At 44.2% G+C, this 26,928-nt stretch overlaps 1 protein-coding gene across 1 annotated transcript in view; it reads left to right on the top strand.

Moving 5' to 3' along the window:
- The window catches only part of LOC141464295 (vascular endothelial growth factor receptor kdr-like), a 131,346-nt gene that overhangs the window by 32,581 nt on the left and 71,837 nt on the right, over positions 1-26,928 (top strand). The window contains exons 2-8 of the mRNA XM_074147101.1: positions 3,641-3,737; positions 7,743-7,954; positions 17,857-17,984; positions 22,174-22,333; positions 23,776-23,912; positions 25,410-25,569; positions 26,168-26,285. Of these exons, the coding sequence (XP_074003202.1) occupies positions 3,641-3,737; positions 7,743-7,954; positions 17,857-17,984; positions 22,174-22,333; positions 23,776-23,912; positions 25,410-25,569; positions 26,168-26,285 (1,012 nt within the window). The remainder of the gene's footprint in view (positions 1-3,640; positions 3,738-7,742; positions 7,955-17,856; positions 17,985-22,173; positions 22,334-23,775; positions 23,913-25,409; positions 25,570-26,167; positions 26,286-26,928) is intronic.

Raw genomic sequence — 26,928 nt, forward strand, 5'->3', positions numbered from 1 at the left:
ACTTCTGCAGTCTTATTACTCCAGCATCTTACCTCCAGCCATGCCAGGGGGCCTAAGGGAGGATGCTGCACTAGGTTCCTCACCCCACCAGGCAGCAGTGTTAGCTTCACTGAGAAAATGTTGGGGACATCCATCGTACTGATGCCATTTCCTGGGCCTTTATACATCATTCTGCAGAGCAGAGCCTGCCCAGCTGCTTGTTCCTCTGCAGAGCTTTGCTACAGTAATGACATGGTTGGCACGAGCACTCGTTTTTAATTTTATGACCCTTGTAGCCCTAGAGCAGGACCAAAATTATTTAGCAGAGAAGAAGAGAATGTTCTTTTAGGCCTGGACATTGTCATTTGAGCTGGGCAATCAGAGCACATCAGCTTCAGCAGGACTTGGTCCAGCAGCACAGGTCTCCCACCCCACTCGGCGCAGGTTGTAGGTCCTGGTTTTATAGCGGACCACAGAGTACTACCTCAGAGAGATGTTCTTCAAAGTTTGAGAGGTTTTATGTAAAGTGCAGCTGTGAATAACTTTTTTTGAGAAGTATGAGACATTTATTGATTAAAGCCATAAAACCAAAATGGTTTTATGTTCATTCTAAGAAGAAGGAAAAGCACTGCAACTAAGCGACATGGCAGATTTAAATGATGTTTTTCTATGGGATGCCAACATTGGGTTAATTTTGCCCTTCCGGAACTAATTCGCACCTGCCTGTGCTTCACAACCCCTGCCATCAAAAGCTTAGCAGCCAGTAGGAGACCTGCACATAATGTCCCAGAAGACTCAGTCTTTGTACAAGCTGAACAGTATCTACCTCCATCCCAGTTGCCCCGGCACCATGGAACTGGTGTGAATGAGAATCCAAAGCTAAACAGACGTTAGGGTGTGGGGTTGAGGAAAGAGAGGGGCTGCTCTGCCCAGCAGGATGCTGCCTCCATGCCTGTTTCTCTCTGCAGGAAGCTGCTTGCAGCATCATAATGCCTTCTTAAAACCATGAGTCTCCTCAAATATATAAACCAAATATGAAAGGGGAGTAGATCCCTTTCTTCTCGTCCAACATGCCCCAGGGCTGTCCTTGGCTTTGCCTCCAAAAAATGAAGCCTAGCTCTAAAGGGACCACAGGAGGTTAAAAATTTTGTGAAGCATCATCCTGCCAGTTCTGGTATTTAGGCTCCTGATGGAGCACAGCCTAATCTCTTCCCCCACTACTCTAGCAGTTTTGCCCTCCAACTTTTTTTCCCCAGTCCACTCAGGTTTGGCTTTGGTGTGCCAGAAAGTGCACACGCTGTGTTTATATAAACCCCCTGTCACCTGGCAGCAGCGATCAAATGTGTGTGTGGCAGAGGAATTTCTCCTCCTGTCCTCCGTGGGGTAGAAAAGCACTGAAATTACACTTTGCTTATTCTTTTCTTCAGCTGCCAAAGCCAAAATAAACTTTGGGAAAGAAGTAGCTCAGAAGTATAAACAGAATAATTGAAAAATACTTTTCTTTCTTTTAGCAAAAACAGTCTCAAATAGTATAAAAGCCCAAGGACCGCGTTGCTCTCCGGTCCCAGTAACACCAGCTGCCTGGCACTGCCACAGACCCCGCCAACAGTGTCACACTTGCTCCTGAGAGGTAAAATTCAGGCCTCTTTAAAAGGCCACCTCGAGACATCAGCTAAGCCCCCTCTAAGCCCTAAGAACAACTGAAGGCAGAAGAGGAAAGAAATAAAGGATTATTTCAAACCCCAGGATTTGCTAAGTCGAAGCGGCACCTGGCTGAAGTCACAGCATAAACAGCCCAGAGCAGATCCCAGTAGGAGCTGTGTCCCGGGAGAGCCCCACGGGACCCCCACAACCCCCAGCCAGCAAATTAAATGACACTCGACAAACGCATTCAAAACTGTTGGCCATTTTTTGGATTGTTTTTGCAAAGCTCAGCACGTGGTCTTAAGACACCGAAATATCTCAGCACCATGAGATAACGCATGCTCTGTTCAGCCCATGCTCGGGGTGAACCGGTTGTTTCTAGACACTGGAGGGGACTCGGGGTCAAGTGCAAGGGTGTACTTGCCTGGTCGTGTCTCCTCCTGCAGAGTTTTGGGGCTTTTTCTGTTGATTCTTTGCTAAGTGTGATGCTGTTACATGTAACAGCAGTTTTTAGGTAGGGAGCTTGTGCTGGCCAGACTCCAGCTTCTTATTCTGCAAAGGACTTTGGAAATAGAGCTACAGTGTCATCAGTTACACAAAAGTGGGGGCAAGGGGGATATCTTTGATGCTGAAGCAATGGCCAGGACTAGTTTAAAGTCTCCAGGTCTACAGGAAGGGTCAGAATGTCTCCGAAGGGAGTCCAGCAAGACGCTGTCTGGGCAGGGTCCCCCCTTGGGAAGGATTCTCTGGTGCCATGAGATTAACTGGTCTCTGCTGAGTTACTGATGGGAGTTCGAATGGCTCACGGAAGAAGCTGGACTCTCCAAAGCGGGAGTGATTCACTCTCCACACTGCGAGAATATGCCAGGCTAAGAGCATTTTTCTCAAATCCAGCAAGAAAGAGATGAGAGCTGGGAGGTGGGAGGCAAGAAAATCACTGTTTCATCCAGTTGAAAAGTTAAACCCTAATGTTTCTCTTTTTGCTAGATATGTTATCTTTGCTATTCTGCTGAGAATAATGCCTCTGTTATAAGCCCAGCTAAAGATTTCTGGCTTATCAAGTTCAAGGCAAAGGAGAAGATATAGATTTGAAGAGCAGGAGGGGAAAGAAAACATACGGCTTTAATGTCAGAGCTTTGGAAATTGAGATACTTATCTAAGTCTGTTTTCTCCTTTCCTTGATAATGTTACTTTTAATTTGGACAAGGAACCCAGCCTGGCCAACCTCACTTTTGTTTCTTCTCAGTTGCACTTTCCAAAAATTATATTGTCATAGATGTACCCTCAGATATGCATCTCACTGAGGACAGTTTCATATGCAGAAGACATTTCCCGAGCCAGGAGATGACGATGAGAGAGACCTTTATCACTACTGTCACTAAAGACCGTTGTCATCAGAGACCTGACAAACCTCGTCACACTGATGATGGCGCCCCAGACACCACCACAAATTTGCTTTGGAGCTTTACAGCCACCATAACCACAAAGCTCGCTATTTAGTTCAAATGCAGTATTTGTGAGTGGTGCTTTGGGAAAAAGCAGGCTTTTAGTATTGCATTTAATACAGTGGTGAATCAAAGAGGTGCTCCCCAGAATTATTGTTTTCTCTTCTCCCCTTGATTAAAATGTAACATATGAGTTTACATATTAAATTATGTCCCAAAGATCTGACTCCTTCCACTTTTATATGTGTGTAAAATCCTTTTGAAATGAATCTGTTCTCCTAAAACTGCAATAATTCAGTAATAAAGCTAGCTCTAAATAAAAGGAGAGAAAGATTATTAGCAAGTGCTCAATGATAGAAAAGAAAGAGACAAAGTAAACTAAAAACAAACTAAGAGGATTTCCCGACTAACTCCACGCTCAACTGAATTGCATCAGTATAAATGCAAGCACTGTGTGGGCCCCCAAATTGGGAACTGTTTACAAAACAAAAAGCTTGCCTCCGCTGTATTGTGCCTGTTCTACCCACACTGAATAGCCTGTCTAATGATGATTTCTTCTTTATTTGGGTCAGGTCTTGCCGAGGAAGAATTTTTTGAGAAGCCAACGCTAAGCATTTCAAAGGACCACATTGTCATCTTACCAGGAGAAACCCTAAAAATAAAATGCAGGTAAGGATTGCTCCAGCGATGCTGGATTTGTTGGTTGTATCAATTCCCTGTATCGAGGACAGCTTCTGGGCAGGGGAGAGCAGCGACTGATGGGCAGCCAGCTGGGAACCGGCGCTCTTTGCCCTCATGTGCATGTTGAGGTGGAGGAGAATTTGCTGGGCTGGGAGGAAAGTCTCAGGTCAGCATTCAGCTTGGCCAGATTCTTTCTGTTGTAAAATAGCAAAATCCTGAGTCAGCACACGGGAAAGCTTATGGGAGGGGGATGTACCATGCTTAAGGACATGGCTGGAAAATCCTCATCTGAAAATAGATTTGGATTCAGCTCCTCTGCAGCTAAAATCACTCTTTTGCTCCCTGTCCATAAGTACATGACAAACAAGACCACCAGGGCATGTCATTAGCTCTTTACATACATATATATGAGCTTAAACTTCCTAACCTCAAGTACTATCTAGCCTATAAGATGACAGTTCAATAAACAGCCGTTAGTATGCGTACATTCAAAGACCTGACCCGTTCAAACATACCATATTCTTTAAATCCAAGATAACCTGGACTCATGAAAAAACCAGACTGCTGATACTGCAAATTACGGCAGCTCTTCAGTTCTTGGCACAATGTGTAAAAACCAGCCATGCAACAAACCAGCAACATGTTGGTAATGACGTGTTTGGAGGGAGATGATGCCCTGGAAATGGGGGCTGTAGCGTTTGGCCCCGGCTGACTGACACACAATTGTATATAACACAAGGAGACAGAGCGCTTTCTGGTGTGTCAGCCAGCCAGTAGCTTGCTCGGGCACACAAAAGGCCTCAGACTGAGATGTACGTAGGCGTCACTTGTTTGGAGTGTGATTTATACATCAAGCTACTGTGAGAGGGTGTTTTTTTAATTTCTTCTGAGAGTGTTGTAAGAGAGAAGGCTTAAGGTAACACAGAACGTCACAGTTTCTCTCTCTCTCTCACACATACATTATTTTTACACCTTCTTGCAAAGTCCCCTTGACTGTAGCCACTACGTGGATGGTTTCTTTCAGAGGAACTTACTGGAAACAGAAAGAAAAAGCAGTGGGAAGGTGAATCTAAGCTGTAGTTTATGCTGACACATATGTCCCTTCTCATTTTTGTCCTAGTCCATTTAACGCACTGGTCTAGTGAAAGATAAACTGACTCATACTGTGTAATAAACTCATACTGTGTGATAAACTGACTCAAACTGACTCATAATTTGTGATGTCTCCTGGAATGTAAGGCAGGTTTTCTCCAAACACCTCCAGCTCACTGTGTGGCTTAGGAGGTCAAAACAACCTTACAGTGGTATTTTTAGCTCAGCAAGCAGCAAGCATGATGGCAATAAAGTTTAAACAGTCCTTTAAAATCTAGGTGTAAGGTGGACATGAGTTCGGTGTAGGGCTCCAGGCCAGCTAAATCAATACTTTTCAGCAATTCTCCATCTGCTGCCTTTTCAATCTGTGGGAATACCCTATTTTCCTCATCTCACCAGATGAATAAATAGATGAAGAAATTCTTAGCACTTCAGTCCCGAATTGCTTTATGGATGCAAAGCAATAAATCCACAGGACAGCTCTGAGAAACAGAAACGTATGCTAGCGTGCATGGGAACAGAGCTCCGGAGCACTTCAGCTCCTTGACTCACGCAAGAGCTGGGAATAGAAGCTGGAAGCGGGACTTCTGCACATCGAGTGCAAGATTCCCTGTCTCGGGTCCTTTGCGGATGTCTGTCATCCTGCCTCCTCTGACACACCAGCATCTGCACACTCACAGATTAGCTCCAAACAGTCCCAAAGGCAGCTCTGAAGTCCCTCGTGCTTCCTGGGGGCATTAGGGCTGTGTGGAGCACAGCAGGAGACGGCAGATGGAGCAGGTAGCTGCCGAACTGCGGTAACTCCGTGTGAACATCTCTTCTCCCTTAAAGTCCATTCATTTGAGGTTCTTGGCCAGGTTTTCCTGATTTTTGGCAGCCTGGCCAAAGCTACTGCCGTGACTCCCCTCTGCCAGATGTGTGAAAATCCCAAAAGCAGTAGCCAAAGTCTTCATCTTCCACCAGGATAAAATATGCAAGAGGAAAAAGTGGGAAGCATAGGCATCCAAAATCCGTGACCTGCTCTGCAGAGCCACGGTTGCAGTATTCCAGCCCTGGTGGACACCAGACTGGGTGATGGTAGAGGAGCAGGGACATGATGACATGCTGGGAGCTGAGTGACTGAATGTGAAGTGGTATTGTTCCATATTTCAGGCCAGGAGTCCCATTTCTTGACAGAGGTGGTGATTACGTCAGTAATGACATTAGTAAGGTGGGGAAGGAGCACTGAGTAGGGATCTCTGCGTCACAAAATAATCCAGTGCTCTGAAGGACAGGAAGCTGGTATGATGGATGAGGTGGGGTTGTCCAAGTCAAATGAGGGGTGAGGCTGCTCACCAGAGAGGATATTCACACTTTTCCCAGTGCTCTCCTTCAGTTACGTGCTGGGAATAACCTCAAGAGTTCAGCCCTGTGTCCACATCATCTTCAGGAAGGCGACAAGAGGACGGGCAGAAACGGGGGCCAAGAGGATGTTTGTTTAAGTGTCACTGAATTTGCTGGCAAATGCGTTCCCCTATTGCACCTACTGACCGCAACAAAGCCACTGGCGCATAAAGAGTAGTTCCAGTTATTAGCTAACTGGAAACTTCACACAGCTTGCTAGATAAGTTTGCTGTTAGATCTCTACACTGAGTCAGTGTGCCTAGACCGGATTTCTCCCTGCCAACACTCAGTTGGGGAAATCCAGAGGTTCTTATTCCTTCCTCACCTCAGCAAATGCCATTGGGTCAATTGGAATTCATTGAGTGAGAAGGGGTGAGTCAACCCCCTGTCCTTTGGAAGAATGGCTTCTCTCTGCAAAGACAGACCAACAGAACTGCCTCCCTCTGATACTAACTTCTTCCCAGAAAAGCCCACGGACGATTACCCACATACCCCACCAGTTTCCATATTGACCACCAAAAACCAGTCTACTACAAAAAGACCACAATCTTCACCTCCTAAGCATGTAGAGCATGTACTAGTACATCATGAGAGCCCTCAATGAGTAGCCCAAGCAAAAGATATTTGATAGATATTAGATTAGATATCAGGAAGAAATTCTTTGCTGTGAGGGTGGTGAGACACTGGAACAGGTTGCCCAGAGAAGCTGTGGATGCCCCATCCCTGGAGGGGTTTAGGGCAAGGTTGAATGGGGCTTTGAGCAACCTGGTCTGGTGGGAGGTGTCCCTGCCCAGGGCAGGGGGGTTGGAACTGGATGATCTTTAAGGTCCCTTCCAACCCAAACCATTCTATCATTCTATGAATCTATGAAGAGAGCTCCAGGAGCTCCTGCTCCCATGGTGTGGTCTGATGTTTCCAGCACAATAGGACTACCACAACCAGTGCCTGTTACCGAGCTAACCTAGATCAACCGAAAGCTCTCTTTGAGTCCTGCAACAGGTTATTAAAAGGCCTTACTTTTTGTTGGAGAACCACATCGCATTGCATTTGACATTAACTGTGATCAGAGATAAGACAACGAACGGGTCAGGTGGGTGGAATGGTGCATGGTCTGCCAGCTTTATGTTCTCCTGCCATGACAGGGTGAATCGAAAAAAAAAAATGTGTCTTGAGCAGATACTCTAAGATTTGTAATCTGATTAGTTCCAGACCCTTCACAAAAATCAAGATTGAGTCACTGCTGATTAAGCAAGAAAGGTGATGCAAAGTTACATAAATGTGCTCCTCCCTCCATGCAGCCTTAGTATAAGAAAATACAAGTTCATGTAGCTGTTAAAATATGCAAAATCCTCAACTTGGAAGAAACATATAATTTTAACAGGTGCTTTCTAATGTTTGAAGTGGATAAAATAAAGTGTTATAAAAACAAACTCATACTCAGGGAGTGTGTTAAAATAAAACCTAAACTTTGTCTGAAGTCATGACTCTATCTTTAATTTTGGTGTGTTGCATTGACAGGGGAGCGACATCTGTGAGCTGGCTTTTGAGGGAGAACCAGAAGGAAGACCCTCGGGTGCACATCAGTAACTGCCGCAATAACACAAGGCAGAGCTGCAGCATGCTCGTCCTCAGGAAAGTCATAGCTAATGACACCGGTTACTTCACCTGCGTCCGTGATGACTCCCCATCTAATGAGGATCTCATGGCCAGGATTTATGTGTTTGTTAAAGGTAAGAATTTCACTTTATTTTGTTGTTATGGCTTTTTACGGGATCTACGCTAGGTAGAACAAGAAACCCAGTTCAGATGCTTTCACAAATCCCACCTCCCCACTGGCCCAGCACTGAAGCACACACCAGCTTTGACATTTTGAAGAGGGACAATATATTTGAATTTTCATGCCAGCTAAATTCACAGGGACCCAGATGTGAGAACCAGAAACTACCCATCTTGTTCAATTTTGGGACTTCTCCCATCTAGTTTTGTGTTTCAAATAACTGATACACTGATTGCTTTAAACCTCTTTTCTTTTTTCTTTTTACTTTTAAGACTAAAAATTCTCTTATCCTAAAGGGTTTTGCTATCACAGTGCTTTTCCTAAGATTCATCCCAAATACCCAAGTCCTTTCTCTTTCCTTCCTCCCCAGGCACGAAACTCCCCAACAACATTCTTTGTAGTTCTTTCTCCTACACATTTAGATACTGCTTTGTCCTTCACATCTGTGACACACACTTACCAAAGCGGGATGACTGCATTATACATATTTCACTGTAAAAAAATGGCCCATTGCTCATTTTTGTCCTCATTGAGCTACCTCTCCCCCATGTGTCAGAATCGCTGAGTTCAGATCCAGTAATAAATGCAAGCAGAAACTTCAGAGGAGCGTGGTCCTCTGTGATTAAGTGTATGAAACATCCTGAACAACCATTTCTATAATACGAATTTTTGTTAGAAGAATATTCCCCCAAAATGCTGATATTTTTTTCAAACCTAGTTGACAAATGCATTACTAAACCACTGAATCATCTTGGATATTCCAAGCTGAGATTGGGAGTAGTCAGATAAAGGAGCTGACTTTTAGTGTCTTGAATAAGGGATGACATGAACTGCTTTGGTGCTGAACAGGCTCACTGTTCAGTTCCCCACAAACTCAGGAAAATGAATTAATTTCATTTTTCTAGCAAATGCTAAAATATGATTCTTTGAATCCTTTTACTAAAACACATGCTAGAGAGGCAATGAGTTTGTCTGATATTATTTGAATAGTTCAGCAAACCGACACAGAAAACCCATGTACTTGCTGGGCAGCTCTGATAGTCTCGTGGTGTTGCTAATGATGATGAAACCATCACGGGGTGCAATGTCCATCCCAAGGGTACTGTGATACACCCACACGGCTAAATTCAACTTCTGCACTACTAGGTGAACACACCTGTTTGATTCACATGGATAACATTTTCCTGTCCCCTTATGTATCTTGAAAATAGTCCCTCTCTACCCTTATCCTGCTTTCCCAGCAAGTCTTCCTCTTATTGGAAAATAGCTTTTTGGTGTTACTTGTTAGTTCCTGCAGTCATTTTTTTTCCTCCCTTTCTATTTCCTTTTTTTGATTTTTTCTTGTTACTCTAAGCCCTGGTTGCTTTATCCACCCTAGTTCTTGTGCTGAGCTGTTTCCTTTTCTCATTACACACTGCTCAGATGCCCCACATCTCATATTGTCAACCCAGCCCAATGCCTACGCTTCAGGAAACAGCACATTGAAAACTCCATTCTCTGTCCTGATTCAGTGCCCTGGCTGCCTACCCAGGCCTTCATTACTCTATGGCAGGAGCACGTGCAGGAAATCTTATGGATCTTTTGGGACCTCCTGAGTGTTTTCCCTAAGAAAAATATCTCCAGTTATGGAACACTTACCGGCGATGTGCTTGGAACGGTGCACATCTAAAAAAAATCACAGGATGTCCCCTTGCTTGCCTGAGTCTGCTGTGCCAAGGCTCCCCTGAAAAACAGGGGGTTTCTCTAAATCATCTTCCAAGATTGTCCTCTCTCAGAGGCAATTTGTGTCAGATGCCCTCCCTGCTCTAAAAGCTCTTACACTCCTGTGCTTTAAAAGTCATTGAAGGAAAAGTGGGTAGAAAATGAACCACTTTGAACTATGCGCTCCACGGGTGAAGGAGAGAGAAAGGGAAGTCAGCGGGGACCCTGCTGGTCCATGTCTGGTGGGCCAGTTGCTCCTCCACCCCAAAGCCCAGCTCTGCCACGCTAGTTCAGTCTATAAACTTGCAAGTTTATAGACTGGGATCCGGCCTCCCAGTCTGAGGAAGCTGCTTGGCCCCAGTGAAATGAAGCTATTTATACCCCAGTGTGGATGCTGTCCTCAGGGCAGGCTCTTCCTCCCATTCAGTTCCTGTGTATATTTGTTGAGAGCCAGCAGGCTGGTTTGGGGACAAGAAAGCTGTTCTTCAGTGAGGGCTCTACGAATTCTGGAGTTAAGCAAGGCATTCAGAACGTACCTATGATTTCTTCAATATTTAAACATGCCTTTTTAAGGTAATTGGCCTGACAGCGTCTGGGCATCACTGAGAAGCCCATCAGTTGGCTCCAAGTGAAGAAACTCACAGTTCCCGGTGAGTGCCAGAAAAGGGTGAGGTCCAAAAGGCATCTCTCTGGACGTTTTGTGGAGAGAGCAAGTGCTCAACAGGGTGTTTATGAGACTGAGCCAGGTGGAGTGAGAAAATATTGAGCCAGACCCCAAAGGCTGGAGATTCCTCTGAGGTTACAAGCCATTATTGCCAAAAAAGGAAGGGGAATGGTATTTTTTCCCTTCGTTCCTGGCCTGCTGCTTGACACCAAAATGAGAACATGATTGTATCGGAAGCCCTGCTTATTGGCTATTATTTCCTGTGCTTGCTTCTGTTTTTACAGCCTCCCTGGTGGAGTTTCTAAGCTCTGTCAGAATCTGGCATCCAGCAGCTCTCCCCCCCGGTGCTATTGAGCCGTGACCCCAGCACATCAGTCAGATCATAAGGGACCCGCAGGCGGCAGGGTCAGTGGCCATGCCTCAGCTGCGCCCTGACAGTCTGGAGGGAGGGAGAACTCAGGATCTTAATCCTGAATAATTGTTCCCGAGGCCTTTTCTGCTTCCCGCTGCAGCTGCAAGTCCCAAGGATCGTAATTAAAAAGTGAGACAACCCCCTTCTCCTGTTGCCTGTCTCCTTGTCGAAAACACAATGTAGCTCAGGGCTGGAACAGAAATAGGTGGGTGTTTTTAACTGCGTTGTTCAGCTTCATTGCGACTCGAGGGATAACCTCTGCCGTGAAACACAGTGTCTGGACGAACACAAGAAGAGCAGCCAAGCAACTCTCTGGTGGCTGCTGTCAGAGAAGAGGGTGAACGGGGGAAGCTCACCCTCAGCCCACAGGATCTGCTGTCTCTGCTGAGCCAGCTCTGGACCAGACGCAGTAAAGACAAGTCTCCCCTGCAAAGCAGCTGCCCATGTAGGAGCCCACGTCAGAAACTCTCATGTGGACGGCATTTCCACTGGAAATGCTGCCAAAGCCAGGTAGCCGATGTCATTTGCTTCTATCTCCTGCAATTACCCTTCCCAACCCAATGGATACTTCCCCGTGAGGAACACACTCATTTATTTCAACCTTTGAGATCCCTGTGCCAAAGGAAAGGGCAGGCTGTATATTTTGTGTTAAAATATATCGAGCCCTCTCTACAATGTTTCCTAGGGCACAGATAAAATCTAACATGGCTTAGAGAAGGCGGAAAAAAAGACAAATCAAGCAAAGATTCTCTCCACCTTCCCAAAGGGCTCTCCCAGACCCCAGCCTAGACAGAAGTCAGGACTTGCAGCTCTCAGCTATTTGAAATACTGTTACTGTCAGCAAAGCATTTGTCTCAAAGTAAGACAGTCCTCAGGGCATCAGCTGGAAGAGCTCTCTGTACCAGCTGAAATGCTGCCTCAGCTTTTGCAGTGATTTCTCCTTGCAGCCCTTAGCTCTCTGTAGCAGTCAGGGATTTGCTACACCTTTTCGTACCACTCAAGGCATCAGCAGGAAGGAGCATGAACCCAATTCTGTTTTGCTTCCCTCCATCATCAACTCATCTGACATTATTACTGTGGGAACTGGGACTGGTCACATCTTACCAAATAGTGTCTAAGAAAAGTTCATCCAATTTTCCAAGCTGTGCTCTGATTCCTGTCCACACACCCCAAGAGCACTGCCCTGCTGGAGGCAACCTCCTCCTCGCAGGCATGGGGCGAGCAGGCCAACAACGGACAGCATCTATTACTATTTATGCACATCAGGGCTGTTATTCTGTTTCTTGAAATAATTATGGCCATGATAGGGCTGGTTCTCATGTAACCACTTCAGAAAAACGTAAGTCCCACCTTCTCTGATACTGTAATTGGCACGAAATGATGTGAGTCCAATACCTCAGTGTTGGCTGCCACAAGGGTCCCAGTACACTGGGGCAGACTCACCAGTTCCTGTTTGTGCCAAGTGTGGTTCACTCTTTGAACACGTAGATTGGTGGACATTTCAACAGTGTCTTCCCACCCAGAGCAATTCAGCTGCTGGTGTTTCACCATCTCAGTGCTACCGGGAGTTAGGAACATGGCAGGATTGAAGGAGTAATTTGTTTCCACACAATTGTTTTTCAGCACTGATGTTCACAGAAACTCAGTGTAACTAGAAGATGCCCCTGCAGAAAAGTTGAGTTCTGGCTCCTTTTAAGGTTCAGATGGACACCACAAAGCTGGTAGCACTGCAGGCATGAGCAATAGCGCAGTCCTGCCAGGACCCCAGAGCACAAGAACTGGAAATCAAAGTTGAAGCAAGATAGACTTTTATATGGGAGCACAAGTCCTGTTAAAAACATTCTGAAGGAAAAAGGGGGATGCATCCAAGCAGCTTGTCCTGTCAGAACATGCATCTCACTGCTTGTTGGCTCCAGCAGCAAGGAAGGGGATGAGCTCTCCCTTGCTATTGCAAATGAGGAGAGGTGGAACAAGAAATGCACCAGAGTACAGTCTATCATCAACCACAGCCTCTGCTTTATCAAACGGTACAGCCCAGGGATGAGAAGCCCCATCTCCTTCATCCCTTCCCCACTGAGAGAAATCTAAAGAGGATGGGAGTGCATGAAAGCACCCCTCACATAAGATCATATTTTGGTTCTGATGTTCTTTGAAGCCGATTTCTGCCTCCTTAATTCTCTTGACAGTTCACAGAGATAATCTGAATGTGAGAAGCAGAAATGCAGGGCCAGGGTGACAGCCCTGACTTTGGCTTTGGCTTGCTTTCCAGAAGATATAACCAGTGAGAACAGAGCTGGAGCTGCATTTCTTCTTTCTTTCACGCTGGAGACACTGAGACAGCTCCACTGGCTGCCAGACACTCAGCGAGCTGAGATAGGCAAACGCTGTCCTGTCTGCTCAGCGTGGAGCCCAGCAGATAAGCTGGCTGTCTCACACCGACGGGTGGAAGGGTTTGGCACCATATCCCAGTTAACAGTGTGTAGGGCCACACGACGTGGGAATACAGGCTATGTCACCGTGCAGGACCCCGTCTGTTGTCCCTCAGGCACTAAGGGCTGGATCCAAGGGAAAAGTAAGATGCTTTCCATTCTGAGTCAAGACATTCAGTATCATCAAGTCATATCCTAAAGGGTCACTTTTAAGTGGAGGAGCCTCGTAAGATATGATGGTGAGTGAGCAGTCTAAGTTCCTGGCTCTACATCAGTGACAGCACTTGACATCCCAGCAGGAAGAGGTAACATCCCCCTCCTTCTCATGGATAAAGAATTTCTAAACGAAAGCCTGACAGCCAAAATCACACACACAGTTCCCCCACTTCTTCCTTCCCATTTCTTCTCCACTCAGGAATTGCTAATTGCTGAACCTTACCCAAGGTCTGGGGGCAGCTAATGTAGGAGACCTGTTCTTAATTATAGGACTTCAGGTAAACTGGTCAATATTTTCTGCAAAGTCTATGCCTGCCTAAAACCTAGTGTTGTGGGGAGTCAGAATTTATTATTTTTTCTGAAGCTTGAAACATAATTTCAGCCAAAGTATGGAGACTTTTTTTTTAAAAAAAAAAAAAATCTTTCCATGTTGTCTTTTATTTATTTGGCAATGAGAAGCATTTTGCTTCCACAATTCTTGAAGTAACACTTTTTAAAGTAATATTTTTCTCTACAAGTATTGCCATGTTTCTAACAGTAATCTCCGGGGGAAGAATGTATTTCATTTGACCAAAACAGAATGCTTCGTGTTGACTCAGAATGGCTTCCGGGGGTTTTGCAGTCACTTTTGTTTTGCCTAAAGATAAAATATTCTGCTTTTTGTTTAATCTAAACATTCCACCACTAATTCTTTTCATTGGCCTGCCGAATTGAAAAGTCCTTTATTTTCAAAGAACCAGTTTCAAAACAAGTGACTTTATAGAAGTTACTCCTCTACCGAGAAGCAGCTTTGATGGGTTACCAGGAGGAATAACGCAGACTGGGCAATTTCCTTGTAAAGCTTTCCAAAATACCCTGACCAAAGTGTCACTTAACTGCTAATGATCCTATTAACATAAAGAACAGATTATAAACCTCCTCGATGTGTTTTTGACCTTAGTGAAGACAAACTTCATGGGGATTATGTCAAAACATGAACTTAAAGAACCTGTGAAACTCTGCCCAGGCTTCCCAGCTAAGGTACGACTGAATGAAGAAAATAAATAGTGAGGGTGAGAGAATTATCTTTAGCAGTAAGAAAGTGAGAAGCAAAATGAGAACATTCAGGAATTTCACAGCCATGAACAGCCACGGATGACTGTCCTCAATGGCCATTTAGTGCTTATTATCTCTGTGGGCTGATGGATAGTATCTGAAGGGAGAGGTGATGTTAACTCCAAGGCTTTATATATGATACAAATATCATGAGACAAATTGCCATCACGGTGTATGAAACAGGAACAGAAATGAAAAGCACCCAAAATCCTATACAAAATCCTCTGTGTGTATCTAAGGAGGATGTTTCGAACAGGCAGGCAGGTGACACAGTGCTGAGAAGCAAAGATCTTTAGGAGAGAGCCTACAACATGCCGAGTTCCTGCGGTGCAATGCTGAGGGCTTTCAAATCCCTCAGTTTCAGCAGCAGGAAGGGGCTGCGAGCCCTCTGGAGAATGGGATTCACCTGGCAAGTGAGCATAAGATAATTACAGAGCGCCACCACCTCCTGGTAGATAGTCACCTATATTACAGATAACGCTAAACAAAAGAACAGATGTCACCGCAAGGTGATGGAGTCCCCTATCTGTGCTCTCACGCTGTCACTGCGGAGGCGCAAAGAGAGAACTGCACCTTCCCCAGGCAGTTGCTCTTATACCGCTGAGTTAAAAGGGACCCTCCCTAAGCTCATCTCAAGCAGCAATTAATCTCCACCTAGACAGAAGGAGAATTTAAACATGAAGGGCTTCACTGCCTGAAGGTAAACAATGTTCTTGTAGGCACTTGACCTTTGAGTCGCTTTGGTGTGTGGCCTCTTTGATTCTCCTGCCTGGCTGTGTCTCCGTGGCTGGACCGCAGGCTGCCTTCCCCTCCATGGTCCTGCTGCCTCTGCTTCCTTTGCCTTGCTGTTTGTGTTCCCTCTCGAACCACGCTGGATAAACACCAACACCCCAGCCGGGCTGCAGCTTCCTGCAAAATTCCAGTGACCGGGAGAGCCGGCCAGCCCGGCTGAGACCCAGGGGAAGGGGCCCTTCTCTCGCCTCCAAGCTGGTGCCGCAGCTGATAAGTCCCAAAGGGCTACAGCTCTTGTCTTTCTTCACATATAATGAGCTTTGCAGCCCACAGTAAATTATTCTTTTTAATTATCTTATGGGAATTGTTAGGTGTTTCCTTATGGTTAAGATTGATAGGGCATGTTACCTTCCCAACTCGGGAAGAACCGATGTGCAGGGGAATATCCTCTTTTCTCTACACGGAAATACCCTCTTTTCATGAAGGGGTTTCTTTGCTGAGGATTTTTCCCCTGGGAGCTCAGTGCTGGTAACTGCAGAGAGTTTCCAAGCCTGGTATTGCAGTCCAGCACCTGCGTTTCCCATGCCACAGCTCTCCCAATTGCAACAGTTGAGTGCAATTGATTTACACCACCTGGAATTCGAGATCGTCCTTGAAGCTGAGGTTATCATTTTTAACGAACAGTGACCCTGTCCCTTTTGTTTCAAGAAGTTCTGTCTCCGAGAAACTTTTTTACAAGGAGTTAACTGATTGCTGATTAACTTAAGGTGGTGAAAGCGTTTGTAAGGCTGGCAGTGACGCTCCCGATGTTCCAGCAGATCATTTTTCCGTGCCAGAGTCAGCCTGAACTTACTTAGGAGTTTCATGAAGGATTCAGTTTTTTGTCTGCGCAGACCATAATGAAGGTGTCAGCTGGCAGTTGCTTAGTTCCCCAGTCAGTATTTATTCTATGTCATTTCGTTAAGATCCAAAGCTGAGCCACTTTCTACTCACTTATCTGTTAAGTGACCAGCCCAGCTTCCTGGAAAGTGCCGGTGCTCGGAGCATCTCCGTCCCAACACACGTGGGGTCAGCTCTCTCCTGCTGACGGTGCTGATGATATTACTTTTCCTTTTGCACAGAATTTCACGGTTAAGGAGGAAAAAAAGCCTCCCTGGCCTCGCTGACATAGCCAGGGTTATTTAGTGAGTGCTTGACCTTCACCTGCAACTGCCTTTGCCTTTCCTTCCAGGGTCATTTTCCACTGATGCCCAAAGTGTAGCCCTAAGATCAGGTTTAATCTCTCGTGTCAAAACTGTAGTAGCTTAGCCCTGCAATTAGCTGCCATGTTAGCATCCTCACTTCAGGAGCTGCTCCACTGACTCATACAGATATCTCACCCTGTTTCGATACTCCAATTCCAATATTCCAGTTTCAATATTCCAATATTGCAGACTGAGCCAGGGAGGAAAGGAGGCCTGGGGTAGACAGAGAACTGTCATGAGGCTGAGGCTATAAACTGGATAAATCTCTGAGATAACACAAATGATGGCCATCTCTTACTGCACAGGGCTCTAGGAAACCTCATTTTGTAGGAACGAGAAGGCGCCATAAAATACAGACCCTTTTTCTCTATTTTTTTGAAGCAGAGAGAGAATAATGCCCATGAGACCTGCCATCTACCAGAGATCACCAATCAATTGCAGCTCAAGCCATCCTCCCCGTTATAACCCAGAAACTGCCTCTTGCTGTTGTTAATTGCACAGTGATTTTAAAACACTCTCTAGGTTTCAAATACTGATGGTAGAAAGGTAGATTTATATATTTCAGCTTCCAATTCTGATTGCAGCTTATGACCTGGGATAGAGTAATTCTAGCGACTGGCTGGACACATGGCAATTCAGGTGCAGGCTGCCAGTGAAAAATCAATTAGGAATGAAATACAACTTCTGTTACAAATACTGTAAATTCATGCTTCCCCTTTTGGTATTCCTCAGTAGTTTAGTACCACCATGGTGAGTATCTGTACTATTTACTGCATAAAAAATTAGATTATTTTTAGGTCTGTTGTGAATCTGTTAATTTGGTAGAGGTCAGTCTTGGAGGTAGGGAGAGATGATGGAGGAGAATGGGGTTAAATAATATTTTTTCTTTCCCCTGAACAGGAAATAGTTTTGAGAAATTGTATTCTGTTTGACTAAGATATTTCAATCATTGCATAATTCAATATTTTCTGACATTTTAGGATTATTTAACTTTTGCTTAGCCGCCTTCTTTTGATTTATGTTACTTTTTAAACAAACAGTGCTATTCTGAAATTCCCTCTAAAAATACCGGCACAAATATTTTTAAATTCAGTGTTCCCATTTTTTTAAGTCCAAACAATTAGTCCAAATTTGATCCAGATTTGTGAACAGTTTGGTATCAAGAAGCTCCTGTTTTAACACTTGGTCACTGGCAATAATCCCTAGATGACACCGGCATTTGCAAACAAGCAAGATGTCACTGGCTGTCTCATCACACACCACCGTGAGCCTACGGGCAATTAGCCACTTGGATTATGGTGCCCCTCTAGTGGTTGATCAGTAAAGGAGGAGTTTTTAAAATCAATGTTCTTTTCCCTGCAGACTACAAAAATCCATTTGTGGAGATTCACCCAGAACATCCTGAAATAATCTACATTCTAGATGCTAAGAAAACGGTTGTTGTCCCTTGCCGGGTCACCTCGCCAGATATCAAACCTAAGCTTACCCAGGTGAGTGACTGTTCCAGAGAAACCCAATCAATTCAGAGGTCTGGGCTGCCAACACAATGGGTAAAAGTACAAAATAAAATGTGTGGAGGTAGCTAAGTTTCAGGAAAATAAAAAAAACCAAAGACACAGACAATCCAGCAGCACAGTCCTGCTCCTGCAGTGTGTCACTACTGAACTATGCACAAGGGTGTTTTGGAGATTAGGCTGAGTTTATCACATATTTTTCTCATCTTGTGGCTTTTTGTTCCTCCATAAATTGGCCTAGATAGATGGCAAGACACTATTTTTCTTCAAAATTCTTTGTATAACAGCTGGCTATTAGCTATCCTCATGAAAGCTTCTCTCTTTTATACCTTGAACCTCCTCAGAACAGTTGCTCATTTTTGCTTGATTTCATAAATTTAAACCAAGTTTCAGCCTTGGGAATAAATGGCTGCATCATCCATCCCTTCGGCAGCAGTTACATCTGAATGTCAAGGTTACAGTATGGTCTGTGGAGGCCAAGGCCATTTAGTATAATAAAAATGGAAATTTAAGGTCTGGGGCTTCCTCGGTTGATGGAGATCTAGTCACTCATTTAAAGGGCTTTAGAATTGCTCTGTAGAGAAGCCTATCACAGGGTGAGGAACAGAACATCGGTCTCCTGGCTCCAATCCTGCCTTTTACCTAATAGGTTATGTGTCCTTCCGTCCCTGGGCTGGGCTGACTGCTCGAGATGTCCTACTGGGAACCAGAGCTCATCCTCTGCCCCTGTTCTGGAGGGGCTGGGAGAGCTGAGGCTGTTCTCTGGATGTGGTGTGACAGCAGAGCACCTGCAGATGAGCTGGTGCTGAGGGGTCTGAGAACCTCGACTCCTCTCCGGGGTTAGATGTCTTAGTTGTTAGATGTTTCCTTCTCCGGGGACACAGCACATGAAATCACAGTGGCCTGAGACAGTGCTGGGGCTCCTGCTGAGACCAATGGCACATTTCCAGTAGACGTGCAGAGGGACAGCACCGGCCTTATTGCTTTAGCAGATCTCTGTTTTTAAATTGTGTCAGGAGGGATTAAAAGGGAAGGGGAATAAGGCTCCTCTCCAGTTACAGCTTATCACTTCAGCCTGGATAAGTGTTATCACCTCCTCCTTGGCTATAAAAATGAAACATCCCCATCTTATTTTAGCCTATTTCAACCAAATTCATTGCTGGAGGACTGCTGCTGACTTCGGTACAGTCACACGAGCCTAAAGGTGGCCTTGGAACCTCGACCAAGCAGATCTCCACATTTATCCCCCCTTATTTATAGGCAGCCCCGCTCTCCCTGCTTTGCCAGCTAAATTCTCTCCCGGTAATTTCTTCAAACACAAACTGAAGTCCTTTACCTTGCTGGAATGAAATCTCCACTGAGATCTCCCTTTTGAATTGCAGAGAAAATTGTCCCCCAAAAGATTTTTCCCCTTTGGGTTGGACTGCAGGGGGCAGGGATGTTGATGTTGGGTGCTGCTCCCCAAAGGAACCCTCCCGAGGCCGGGAGCTGGGAGCTGCTCCTGGGGATGTGCTTTGGGAGGTGTGTGGTGGCTTCGGGAGCCACCAGCCCCATCTATGGGAAGTCACCACTTGTTTTGCCCTGTTGGGGAATTTCCTAGCGTCGTGCGGAGCCGAGGTGGCGGCTTCCCGTGCGAAGAGGAAGCCGGGCGGGAGAGGGGTGGAGGTAAGGACGGAGGAGGAGAGGTGAATAAGGCGATCAGACAAAATTAGAACATCCTCTTCTTCCAAATTTAATCTCCAATAGACAACGCACTTCAAAGGGAGGGAAGCCACTGTGATTTCCTTCAAGCAGCATTGACGCTTTTTGTTTGATTGTTTAAATATATATTTTTGAATATTTTATGGAGACGTTTAATATCTGCATAGTGTTGAAAAGGGCCTCCTGAGTAGGGTTATTTTTTCTTTCCCTTTCCCCTATCCATCAGGGAGCAGAGCTGCCAAACCATGAAGTTAAGCCTTATCACATTTTATTATTCTTGTAGAAAATGTACTTTTTTCCACTGTAAATTAAGTTCCTTATGTTACCATTATACTTTAAAATCATTGCACTCTCTGGCCTTTGAATATGCATGGGGTAAGGTGCCTTTTGCTAATACCAAACATATCCCAGCTAACTCTACGTATCATATTTGCTATTAATAAACCCATGCTAAGACACACAAACTTTTAATTTTGCTTAACATGATTTTAATTCCGGGTAAAAAAAAAGCATTTTCAGTCTCATCAGATCTGTTTAGTCCCTGATCTGGTTCAGTATGCATTTGCCACTTACAGCTTCGACCTTCAGGAGTGTTAAAACATGATTAAACCTCAGGTCTCAGATCTCTTTCTGTAATTTTCCTGAATTTTCCTAATGGTTCTGAGCAGAGATGCCACAGTTTGATTATTTTGGAAGTATTTACATGAAATCCATGTTTCCTACTACCATCAGAAGAGAACCACGGTCCCAAAAGAAAACAACCGTCTCACTGTGCCTGTTTCCCCACAGCAACATCACCAGTTGCTGCCCCACGGCCATAATCCCCTGATCTTTAATTTGTGCTGAATAAGTAACAACAAGCGACCTAAATCAATGCCAACCCCATCAATTGTACATTCACGAGAGGTACGAGCATCCGCTCTCAGAGCCTGGAGCTGAAATTTCTTTGGAACAGGAGTATTATTTAAACTGAACCCTATTTAAAGCCCACTGTCATACAAGAGCACTGTTTGTTTGGAGACAGAAAAATAAATTGCGTGCTGCAGAACAACAAGAATAAGAGCAAAACTATTACATCACGGAGGAAATTCCCACTTGTGGTCCCCAGCGCAGCTCTTCCCTTGGTTTGTTTCAAAAGCTAAAACAAGGTAGCTCTGAGAAGGAAAACGTTAATTTATCTCATCTTTGAGAAGCTGGTATGCGATAAGAAGGATGGAGAAACACTGTGCAAATAAAATTAGTCATCATGTGGCAACTGTAGGCACAATGCGGTTTCCCCAAACCCTTCATTTTTCAGCCTGAACTTTTCAGCAGCGCACCCTCAGTCCCAAAGAGCCCCCCTGTGTCCTGCTGGAAAAGTCAGACCTACAGTCATTCACCTCCCATTCACCTGCCTGCAAACAGGCGGAAATGGGTGAAGCTCAGTCATCTGCTCGTTTACAGACCCCTGAGCTATTTGTCTGCATTTCATTTCACGTATTTCTTTTCCACATTACGATCCAGGATTTTCAAAATAATTGGAAAGTAAATTGCATTTTCTCTGGCAAGTAGAGGATTTCCCTGTGTGTTAATAATAATAAACTAATTATTCCCACCAACAAAAGCTAACCTGCTTGACATTGGTGCTGTCCAAGGGTACATATAGGGTTCGTTCTTATTAAATTCATTTTTGCTCTAGTTTATTTTCCACATTTGCCTTTCCTACCCTCAATTCTTCCTCAGATACTGTTTTTTTTCAAGAATCTCAGAATATTACAAATATTTATGAATTTAGGACCAAAAATTTCTCAGTTACCAAGTCCCCTTATTTCTGCCATCCTACGATTTACCATCTTAAGTCATCCACGCTGCTCAGTCCCTAGTGGAAATCAATAGGCTGCTTTGAAAGTTTCTCATCCCCTTCTGTGACACAGAGATAATCGGGTGATTAGCCACAGACCACAGCTTATAGGTGACTGCCATCCGGTGAGATGGTGACATGAATAATTCTGATTTTTGGGAGTCTAACTTCACATGTATTTTTTAAGTGCTGTGAGATCCCAGGGAAACATGCGGTAGCTACATGTTGCTTTAGAAGAAGCAGAGTTTGTTCTTAAAGACTTCCAAAAGGATTACCTTACAAAATTCATGTAAGATAGGCATAATTATTTCTAGTAAAGAGATGAGGGAAATGGGACCTACAATGGGTAGCGTGGTATCTTGCCTAAGATCTGAGGGGACTGAATCAAAAGCCCCAGTTATGATGTCCACGTTTTGAATTTCAAAGAGAGTCATACCTTAGGGAGGGCTTTTCTATTTGCTTATGCTGATGTTGCTTAAGATATGTGTGGAATGAGACCACCAACCTCTCTGAAAGGACAAATACCTGCCCTGCCTCTGGCAGAACAGCCTTGTCTAGTCCTCTTTGTGGTCTGGGGGGAAAGGGAATGTCTCACAAGCCTCCGATCTGTCTCGTCTCTTTCAGTACCCTCATTCTGTGGAGATGAACTTCCATAAGATGGTGTGGGACCCAAAAAGAGGATTTTTCATCCCCTCTCATTCCTTCGTTTACTCCGGAGTACTCACGTGCACCGTAAATGTCAACGGAAGCGTGTTCACCTCCTATTACCTGGCACAGAGACTGGGTGAGTGACCGCTGTGCACCGAGGAATGACCAAGCCCTAGGTACTATTTCTTGGTTAGCCTCAATTATATTTGATATATCTAATTGGTATGTATCTGTAGCAAGTCCAAGCTGGAACGCTAAAAAGCAAACTCGTTGTTCTCCTTTTTTTTCCTGTTCAATAGAACTTGGATTTGATCCACTCCTGGTTTTGAAAATCTACCAAGTGTTGAGGTCGTACAAAATAGGAGTATTATTTTATTCAAACCCCACCAAGGCTTTGTTTGCTTGGATTGAGCTGTATTTACATTAAAACAACCGCTGGTTTGGGATAAACCAAACAGTAGCTTTCTTTTTGCTTCTGGTCATTAAACACACAAGATCAGGGTATAAAAATCTCATTAAACAGCTAATTCAAATCTTTGCTTTTTAATATAGTTTCTCCTGGTGATTTACTATATACCTTTTCCCTTGTATTTACAGCTGAGCTTCAGTCCACAATTAAAATCTGAATTTGAAGCAACTAAACATTAAATTTTTAAGTGCTGGGGATTTATATAAAGACAATTAGAGTTTATTTTTCCTTTGTTTTCAATGTATGTTCTTTTTTTTCCTCATATATTATATTTTTGACAGAGGAAAATTTACTGTGACTTCATTCCCATTAGATCATAGCATCCTTCTATACAATTAGCACCCAGCTTTAAACAACAGGCTTGTAAATTTGTATGGTAGCCAAGTAACCAAGTAAATCTCCCTCTCTTTTTCTTCATTGTTGGAGTAATTATTATTTACTAGAATCATGAATGCAAGGCTAAAAAACCCATGAGGTCATCCCTCTCCAGCCCAAAAGGACACAGGCAAGACCTGACTCTAGAATGTGTTACCATACAGCGGTCAGACGTGTGCTTGCCCCCAGGCACCATAAACATGATGCAGGTTTATTTCGGACTTGATGTATTTAAGGCATCAATAAATATATAAGACCAAGATTTGGGGATCCCCAAATTCAGAAAGGAAAGGAAGGGTAAGTGGTCATCACAGGGCAGGAGAAACCTGTTTCATGTTCTACAGAAATTAATCCTCTCGGAGATGTGCAGGTTTTGAAGAACTCAAAAAGATGAGTCACTTTTGAATCTGAGAATGGCCGTGGAGCTGATGAGTGAGGGTTGGAGCCAAACACGGCAAACGCAAGAAAAGTAATTCATAAATTATATTGTCCAGGTGTGATCAGTTAGTTTGACCGGCTGATGTTCAGGCATTTATACAACTGACCTAATGTTCCTGTTATAGGGCACTTCCAACAATTTTCATCAAAATGACAGCAGAAGGTGAGGTGTTTGGAAGCTGTGAAAGGAGCTGTGAAAGGAGATGTGGGAGAGACCAATGGAGTGTGGTTTCCATCCTAAACGTCACTGATATAGAGAATGCTGTGGGGTGATGCCTTTGCTTCTTTCATTTCAGAGGGCAGAGTACAGAACCTGGCTTTGAAAGCAACTCCCAAAAAACTGCTGGTCGGAGAAACTCTCAATTTGGAATGCAGAGCAGAAACCTTCATCAACGGGCGCATTGAGCTCATATGGACGTGTCCTAATGGGAGAGTGAGTTGAAGAAAATTCTGTATTCTGCTTTCACGCAGTCTCCCCTTGCCCAGAAGAAAGATCTGTTCCTGGGGTTGAGTAAATCCTAACTACGACTTATTCAGAAATATAGCCAACCATCTGTCAGACTACAATTGATTGTATTTTTAATTTGGATGAATCTAAAACTTATATGACCACCCTGAACCTGCAAATTAAACTGCAAATCTCAGGCTAAATATGAAAAGAAAGAAAAACCAGGAGTGGATGGTTCTTGCTGGAAGAATAGCCTCATTTCTTCTGGCCTGTTTGTTGGTCCTGGCTCACAGTGGCAAGTCTCAAAGGCAGCCACAAAGGTTGTTAGTTGTCAGTCTGCTCATCCATCTCGGCATTTATTAAGAAGGAAAAAGTGAAACAGAAGCCAATTGTATCTGCTGAAATCTCCACCAAATAATGAAATTTAAATTCCGAGTGTAAGTTCTTGGGCTTTCTGTGGAATGACATACAAAAATGCCAAATTTGACGTAGAAACATGTAAGAGACTGAGCATTTGCTTTGATGTACTAAAACCTTTCAGTTCTCCTGAGAAAAAACAGAGGGAAGAAGAGTTATTTTCCAACTCAGTTCATTTATCTGAGATACCGCTCATGGTTCTATTTGATGCTTAGAATTAAAATTATTGCTTTTCTTTCTTTTTAGTTCAGCAAAATATACATTTCAAAGAACTATCTCAGCCCCCTGGAAAAGTGTAAAATGTGATTCCTAAATATTTTTGACTTATTTTGTTCACTTAGAGAAAGAACGTCGGATTTTGTCTTGGTGAAGAAACTACAGAAAATATAACATAGAATTTATAGAAGTGCAAGTAATATGGTGTTACTGAATTTTGTTTCTTGAACCCCATATGATGGAAGACAGTTGTTTTCCTATGAACCCTTCTTAGATTTCTACCATTACAAATGTAAAATTTGTTGGCCAAATCTCTGGGATCAAAAATCCCATCAGAAGCAGTAATGCTTTCTAAAATTCTACAGGAATTTGCATTGGCACTTGGCTGTCATAATATATTGTATTTCTGTCATAATATATTTCTTTTAGAAAGGAGTTTTTTAAGACAGAAAAATTCTGACCGTGACCAACAAAAACCCACACAACAAAATCCCCAAAGCACAGGTCTGACCCCAGGGATGCCACCAGCAGTTCTGCACTGTGATCCCTGGGATTTGGTCCTGGAAAGGGGCTGATGAGATCCGTCCCCTTATTTACCTGCTCGCCCAGGCTGCAGCAGAGACGCGCCACAGCTCCACTCCGTTTCTCTCTCTTATTAGACTTGATAATGAAACCTCACACAAGAGGTTTTCCTGCTGATTTGTCTTTTATATTATTTATTTCAGTGATGGGGAGATATGATAATTTTGATATGAATCACTGCTTTTCTTTACTGGCAGACTTTGAAAGGATGAACAAAATAATCTGATTTATGCTGCTTTTTGACCCCTTTTTTTTCCTGACTTCCAGCACCCTTATCCTAGAAGAACAATAGACCAGAGTGGCATGGTGTATAAAGTGGACAGTAGCCTGACAATTGAAAATGTCACCATGCAAGACGGAGGCCTGTACGTATGCAAAACATTCAACGTGACGCAGCTGGAGGCCAACGTCACAGTTACTGTGTACGGTAAGTCCTGCAGCTAAACCAGAACACCCAGGAACCAAGAGTGTTAAACTTAAAGGATAACGCCAGATTATTAAATCTGTTGATATGCAGATGGCATTAGGAAGAATGCTAACTAGTGAAAACAACCATTAATCATCTCTAATGTCTAATCAAGTCAGCAGCCGGCACTATGTTTTCAAAGAAACATTAGAGAGCACAAGAGTGAGACCTGTCTGAGGACGGGGATTAACTGGGGGCTGAACTGTTTGGAAGAAGCTGGCACCGAGTGTGGTTGCTGATGTCCTGGAAAATCTGGCCCGCTAGCATCCACACGGACAAGAGATACCCCAGGAATTTTTACACCCTGCTACAGGGGTAACACAGAAGGATATTCTCTGCTTTAAATATACATTCCTTCATTTGAGACAGACCCTCCTGGCTGTGGCTGAGCTTTCCAGGGGAGCTGCGGTAACAGCTCATCACTCCTTTTGGTTGTCTGCAGCTTCTTCAGATCTGCATTGCAAAGAATTCGGGGTAGACACAAAGCAATTCAAAGATGTGACTGCTGTACTGTGGCAGATCTGCCATTGCTTCTCCTCCTGTTGGTTTCTCTTTCCAGACAAACCTTTCATTACGGTTTCCCATAAGAAAGGGCCTTACTACGAGATCACATCAGGACACAAGTCACTGAAACTCGCTGCAAAGGTGGACGCCTTCCCTCGTCCCACCGTTACCTGGTGAGTACCACCATCTCGGGCAAAATCAGGAATAGGCGACCTTCTTTTGGGCTCCCATCTAGAATAGATTTTCCCTGTTCCTTACCACATGGACAAAAGATGAGCGCTGGGAATGCTCATAGCACAGTTCAGCTCACGAGATGTGACTCCTTTTGGTGCTGACATATGCTCTCTGAAGCTGGGCAAGCCATACCTCTCTCCTAATCATGCAGAAAAGGTCCCTACAGGAAGAAAATGGGGATTTCGTTTACTCTGAACAGAGAACTGTTTGGAAGATTGAAGCAGAAAGCTATTGGGGAAGGGCTGCCAGTTCACCACCATTAGGGGTGGTCAGTCTGCGAGGAGGCAGAAAGCTGCAGGACACATTCTCACCATGAGAAATTGTTTCTCTTTATAATTTTTAAGCAATTTTCTCCAATCCTGTACCACCAGCAATGGCAGATCCTTGCAGACAATGCAGCGAATCCTCTCGAGCAAACTAAAGGCTCCACCAGGACTGTAATGGCTCAGCTTTATAGGAGGTGCAACATGTCAGCAGCTCCAGAAGACGTTCATTTCTCTCTTTACCCTTTCTTCGCTTGTTCTCTCTTCCTACTTTTTCTATGCTTCATTCTACAGGGCGTCTTCAACAACTCCCTCCAAC

The sequence above is a fragment of the Numenius arquata genome, chromosome 5, assembly GCF_964106895.1.
Source record: "Numenius arquata chromosome 5, bNumArq3.hap1.1, whole genome shotgun sequence".
NCBI lineage: Eukaryota > Metazoa > Chordata > Aves > Charadriiformes > Scolopacidae > Numenius > Numenius arquata.